At 41.4% G+C, this 6,000-nt stretch overlaps 2 protein-coding genes across 3 annotated transcripts in view; one reads left to right on the top strand and one right to left on the bottom strand.

Moving 5' to 3' along the window:
- LOC138965239 (uncharacterized) overlaps positions 1 to 6,000 on the bottom strand; it is an 81,460-nt gene that overhangs the window by 48,570 nt on the left and 26,890 nt on the right. The window lies entirely within an intron of this gene.
- LOC138965666 (clotting factor C-like) overlaps positions 1 to 6,000 on the top strand; it is a 30,833-nt gene that overhangs the window by 15,068 nt on the left and 9,765 nt on the right. Inside the window, exons 5-6 of the mRNA XM_070337840.1 lie at positions 3,119 to 3,294; positions 4,121 to 4,320. Coding sequence (XP_070193941.1) covers positions 3,119 to 3,294; positions 4,121 to 4,320 — 376 coding nt within the window. The remainder of the gene's footprint in view (positions 1 to 3,118; positions 3,295 to 4,120; positions 4,321 to 6,000) is intronic.

Here is a 6,000-nt window from a genome sequence, read left to right as displayed (position 1 = left end):
AGAGCGATTCAGACCAAACTAATGGACCGATCTTTATGAAATTTGACATTAGAGTTCCTGACATCCCCGAACGTTTTTTTCATTTTTTTGATAAATGTATTTGATGACGTCATTTCGGTTTTTCGTGAAAGTTGAGGCGGCACTGTCACGCCCTCATTTTTCAACCAAATTGGTTGAAATTTTGGTCAAGTAATGTTGGACGAAGCCCGGACTTCAGTATTGCATTTCAGCTTGGTGGCTTACAAATTAATTAATGACTTTGGTCATTAAAAATCTGAAAATTGTAAAAAAAAAATTATTTTATAAAACGATTCAAATTTACGTTCATCTTATTCTCCATCATTTGCTAATTCCAAAAACATATAAATATGTTATATTTGGATTAAAAACAAGCTCTGAAAATTAAATATATAAAAATTATTATCAAAATTAAATTGTCGAAATCAATTTAAAAACACTTCCATCTTACTCTCCAAAACTGCACTTCAGATATTAAATCATGGATGACAAACAACATGCTCAAGTTAAATGATGACAAGACTGAATTTCTTCTTTTCTCTGGAGCTTCCTCTTCGACCACTTCCCTTCCAGCCTCCATCACAGTAGGTTCTAGTGACATTTCTCTCTCTGATAGTGCTAGGAATCTTGGGTTCATCATGGACTCCCACCTCTCAATGAAACAACACATCAAAAAAGTCTGTCAGACATGTTACTTTGAGATCAGAAGAATAGGTTCCATAAGAACATTTCTCACTGTTGATGCCACTAAAACTCTCGTTACATCCTGCATTCTGTCCAGATTAGATTACTGCAACTCCCTTCTCATAGGCTGCCCTGACTCCACTCTCCAACCCTTGCAAAAAGTACAACACTCTGCTGCACGTCTCATTTTCAGAGCACAGCATCGACAACCCTGCACTCCTCTCATGAAAGAACTTCACTGGCTTCCTGTATCTGAACGTATTAGGTATAAAGCTGCCTGCTTCTGCTACAATATCATCTCTGAATCGGCACCTGCCTATCTTTCTGAACTGGTCTCCCTCTACACTCCCTCTCGCACCCTTCGTTCTTCTGATGATGCTCGACTTCTCCGTCAAGGTCGCTTTAAACGCAAGGCTCATGGCTTCCGCACGTTTTCGTATTATGGACCTCAGTTTTGGAATTCACTCCCCTTTCAATTACGTCACTCTCCATCCATTTAATCTTTTAAGTCCAATTTGAAAACTCACTTGTTCCAACAACATTACGGATAGTTCCTTAGTATAGAGTCTGGGGATGTGAGATGTGCATGATGTGTTGTTTGAATCTGACAGTGATTGTATGAATTTTGTATACATGTATTGTTGTCACGCGCTTTGAAATCTGATAAGGCGCTTTATAAATGCCCGTTATTATTATTATTATTATTATTATTATTATTATTATTATTATTATTATTTAAGTTATTGAGACATCCCAGTGCACTAAGGGATTTATAGAGCAAATCGAGAAAATTCATTATTGAACGAAGCGCATAGCGCTGAGTTCAATAATTATTTTCGAGATTTGCTCTATAAATCCCTTAGTGCACTGGGATTGTTTCAATAACGATATTGTCAGTACCGCCATAGAAAAAAGAAGATTCCAAACGCACATTTTGCAATGCGCATTTGAATAGGCATAACTGTGTGGTCAGGTCGTGCACAGTAAAGATCTACTTTTCTCAAGTGTGTCGTGCTTTCGTCACACGCATTTTAATTTCTGTTGGTAAATTCCAGTGTAGCGTTAATCTGAACAGTGATGATCTTTCAGAGAGACCTCATTTGAACTCGGAGAAAGGCTCTTCATTATTTGCGATTCGAAACCTCCAGTCGAGCTTCGACGGATTGACTATGCGGAGTGACTCCCCTTGAATTGACTCAAAGCGGGACTCGACGGTTCGCACATTTTCAAAACAAATGTGGCATATTTCTCGTGTTCTATCTTCACTCATCGGGGAGTCTGATACTAAATATGAACGGTAAGAATGCTCTGAACCCTACACGTATTATATCCCCATCGTTTTTTCGTTCACATTTGCCCAACATGTTAATTTGCTGAGCGGGGTTAATGTCGTCTGCTAGGCTACCTGCCAACCTGGGCAATGGAACGACTGCAGTCTGCACTGAGTCTGTACGCATGAGGCAGGCTGCTAATAAATCTTATATATGGTAAGAACGTTCTGAACCTTACACGTTTTCGATTACGATTGTTCTTGCTTTGAAATAATAATTCTGAAACCATTCATTTACTGAACTGATGTAGTCGTATTTCTGTGTTGTCACTGGCACTGGCACAGGCACATGCAATCTGTCAGAAAAAAACCCACTTCTGCTTTAATTGAGAAGCAGGGAATTTATGGTCATTTGGTATTGTGGAGAATATAAGCTACATGTCATTAATCAATTCTGAGGATGAGAGCACAGTCTTGCTTAGGCAAAGGGCGCAAGAATACGCTCTGTGGAAAAGTTAGCGCACTCCAAGAGTGCGCTAACAGTTTTAGCGCATCGCCATTAGCCAATCAACTGGTTCACATCAGTCATGTGACACCAGTACTTACTGACAATTATTATTATTATTATTATTATTATTATTATTATTATTATTCCTTGTCGGTTCCTGATTCCAAAAACATATAGATATGATATGTTTGGATTAAAAACACGCTCAGAAAGTTAAAACGAAGAGAGGTACAGAAAAGCGTGCTATCCTTCTTAGCGCAACTACTACCCCGCTCTTCTTGTCAATTTCACTGCCTTTGTCGTGAGCGGTGGACTGACGATGCTACGAGTATACGGTCTTGCTGCGTTGCATTGCGTTCAGATTCATTCTGTGAGTTCGACAGCTACTTGACTAAATGTTGTATTTTCGCCTTACGCGACTTGTTCTTTCCTTCTGTGTTTTCTTCCTTTCTACCTCTCTTCATTTCTTGTTGTTCTTTCTTTCTTGATACAGTCAAACCTGTCCATAACGAACACCCAAAGGGGCCGAAGAAAAGAGATTGGAATTAGTCGCTGTGGGGAGGTGGTCGCTTCCGCGAGGTTGTCGCAATGTAGGTTCCATTGTATATACATGTTTTCCTTCTTTTGATTGCCTAAAGTATCCCTGGAAAAGACAAGTACCGCGACCAGCTTTATGAGTTTCCGGACAACGTGGTTCCATTGGGAATGGAAGTGATGTTTGGGTGCGACAATGGGTTCTACCACCTGGACTCCACCTTCACACAGCAGCGCTGTATTAACCAGGACACCTTCGTAACACCCAGATGTATATCAGGTACGCAAAAGCCTTTAAGTGAGTGATTGGTGGAGGAGAGAGAGAGAGAGAGAGAGAGAGAGAGAGAGAGAGAGAGAGAGAGAGAGAGAGAGAGAGAGAGAGAGAGAGAGAGAGAGAGAGAGAGAAAGAGAGAGAGAGACAGACAGACAGACAGACAGACAGACAGACAGACAGACAGACAGTGACAATGACAATTCTTTTTTTTTCTCCGAGGGTAACAAGAATAAGCATCCAGTCCTAGACCTAAACAGGGACTAATCTACTACTACAACTACTACCCACAACTCATTACCTGAATACATAATTATTGAGAGAGAACGAAAGAGAGAACGTTAATATAAGAAAGTAAGAGCACATGAATTAAATAAGACTTTTTAACCAGGGTAATGATATAAGCAAACACATGGGGAAATCTCTGACGTCAAGGGAAGCCAAAATACGTCAAAATAGGAACTTTAGCGTCACATGTTAATTCTCAAATCTCTTCAGCAGGACACAGCGAATGCAAAAATGTTCCGAGAATGAGGTTTGTCTCGGTGAGTTTAGTCATCCTGAGCAGTGAGAACAATGGTCCATGCCAGTCTGTAGTTTGAACCGTCCTCATTTACATAATATACGCACGTGTGAAGAAGAGATGGATTATTTATCACATGAGTGATCTCTTTCACGTATGTACAATACAAGCTTGTTGTGCCGTTTCAGAGTGTGGCCTACGACACCGACCTCATTTACATAATGTACACACGTGTGAAGATGATATGGTTTATTTATCACATGGGTGGTCCCTTTCACGTATGTAGGATAAAAGCTTGTTGTGCCGTTTCAGAGTGTGGCAAACGACGCCCACCGAAGCACCCGTACATCGCAGGAGGGAAGGAGTCTGACATTGAAGTGTGGCCGTGGCAGGCAGGGCTGGTGCAGACGAACGGCAAAGAGGGAGGGCTTATTTGTGGGGCCACGCTCATCTACGACAGATGGGCGGTGACCGCTGGGCATTGCGTCACCAAGGAAAACCGTCCAAACGAGGTAAGATCTTGGATAGCGGGGGGTGGGGGTGGGGGAGGGGGCTTTACATACTCGTCAAGAGTATGGTGTGTAAAAAACGTAGGTGCCACAATGGATGAACATTGGATTATGTCTCCCCACATCGTAAACGTGATTTGCATTGTAAGCTTTGAACTCAGACGCATTAGCTCTTTTCGCCACTTTCTTACTACTCAGGCAACTCAGACACTTATTTTTTATATTTAGTCAAGTTTTGACTAAATATTTTAACATAGAGGGGGGAATCGAGACGAGGGTAGTGGTGTATGTGCGTGCGTGTGTGTGTGCGTGTGTGTGTGTGTCTGTCTGTCTGTGTGTGTGTGTAGAGCGATTCAGACTAAACTACTGGACCGATCTTTATGAAATTTGACATGAGAGTTCCTGGGTATGATATCCCCGAACGTTTTTTTCATTTTTTTGATAAATGTCTTTGATGACGTCATATCCGGCTTTTCGTGAAAGTTGAGGCGGCACTGTCACGCCCTCATTTTTCAACCAAATTGGTTGAAATTTTGGTCAAGTAATCTTCGACGAAGCCCGGACTTCGGTATTGCATTTCAGCTTGGTGGCTTAAAAATTAATTAATGACTTTGGTCATTAAAAATCGGAAAATTGTAAAAAAAAATTAAAAATTTATAAAACGATCCAAATTTACGTTTATCGTATTCTCCATCATTTGCTGATTCCAAAAACATATAAATATGTTATATTCGGATTAAAAACAAGCTCTGAAAATTAAATATATAAAAATTATTATCAAAATTAAATTTTCGAAATCAATTTAAAAACACTTTCATCTTATTCCTTGTCGGTTCCTGATTCCAAAAACATATAGATATGATATGTTTGGATTAAAAACACGCTCAGAAAGTTAAAACGAAGAGAGGTACAGAAAAGCGTGCTATCCTTCTTAGCGCAACGAATATCCCGCTCTTCTTGTCAATTCCACGGGCACTGCCTTTGCCACGGGCGGTGGAGTGACGATGCTACGAGTATACGGTCTTGCTGAAAAATGGCATTGCGTTCAGTTTCATTCTGTGAGTTCGACAGCTACTTGACTAAATGTTGTATTTTCGCCTTACGCGACTTGTTTCTTTTGTATTGACACGTCTTGACAATTGCAATTCGCACTGCTTTGCCTGCAGTACCTCTTTAATAAACTCCAGAAAATCCAGAACAATGCTGCTCGTCTTGTCTTGAAGATCAGCAAGAGTTGCCACATCACTCCCCACCTCAGACATTTGCATTGACTTCCGGTAGACGCACGCATCCATTACAAGGTCTGTTGCCTCGTCTACTGGTCCCTCATACCTCTCCGAACTCCTGAAAATGTACAAACCAACCCGAACCCTCCGCTCAGCGTCAGACAGCCTCATCTTCTGCATCCCTAAACCCTACACAGAAGCCTACGGCGAACGTTCATTCTCTGTTTCTGCCCCTACCATCTGATCAAAAGACCACAAACTGTCCGTCGTTCAGATTCCCCCACTTCTTTTAAATATGCCTTCAAAACATATATCTTGCACAGGGGCCTATCAGTTGCTTTGTAAGGGGGGGGGGGGGGGCACTTTGAATCGAAAGTGAATGTGAAGGGCGCGAAGCGCCCGAATTTGCTAGGGGGGTCCGGGGGCATGCCCCCCCGGAAAAAAATTTTGCCCAAAG

Source organism: Littorina saxatilis, linkage group LG4 (genome assembly GCF_037325665.1).
Source record: "Littorina saxatilis isolate snail1 linkage group LG4, US_GU_Lsax_2.0, whole genome shotgun sequence".
NCBI classification, from domain to species: domain Eukaryota; kingdom Metazoa; phylum Mollusca; class Gastropoda; order Littorinimorpha; family Littorinidae; genus Littorina; species Littorina saxatilis.
This window is presented reverse-complemented; position numbering and strand designations above follow the sequence as displayed.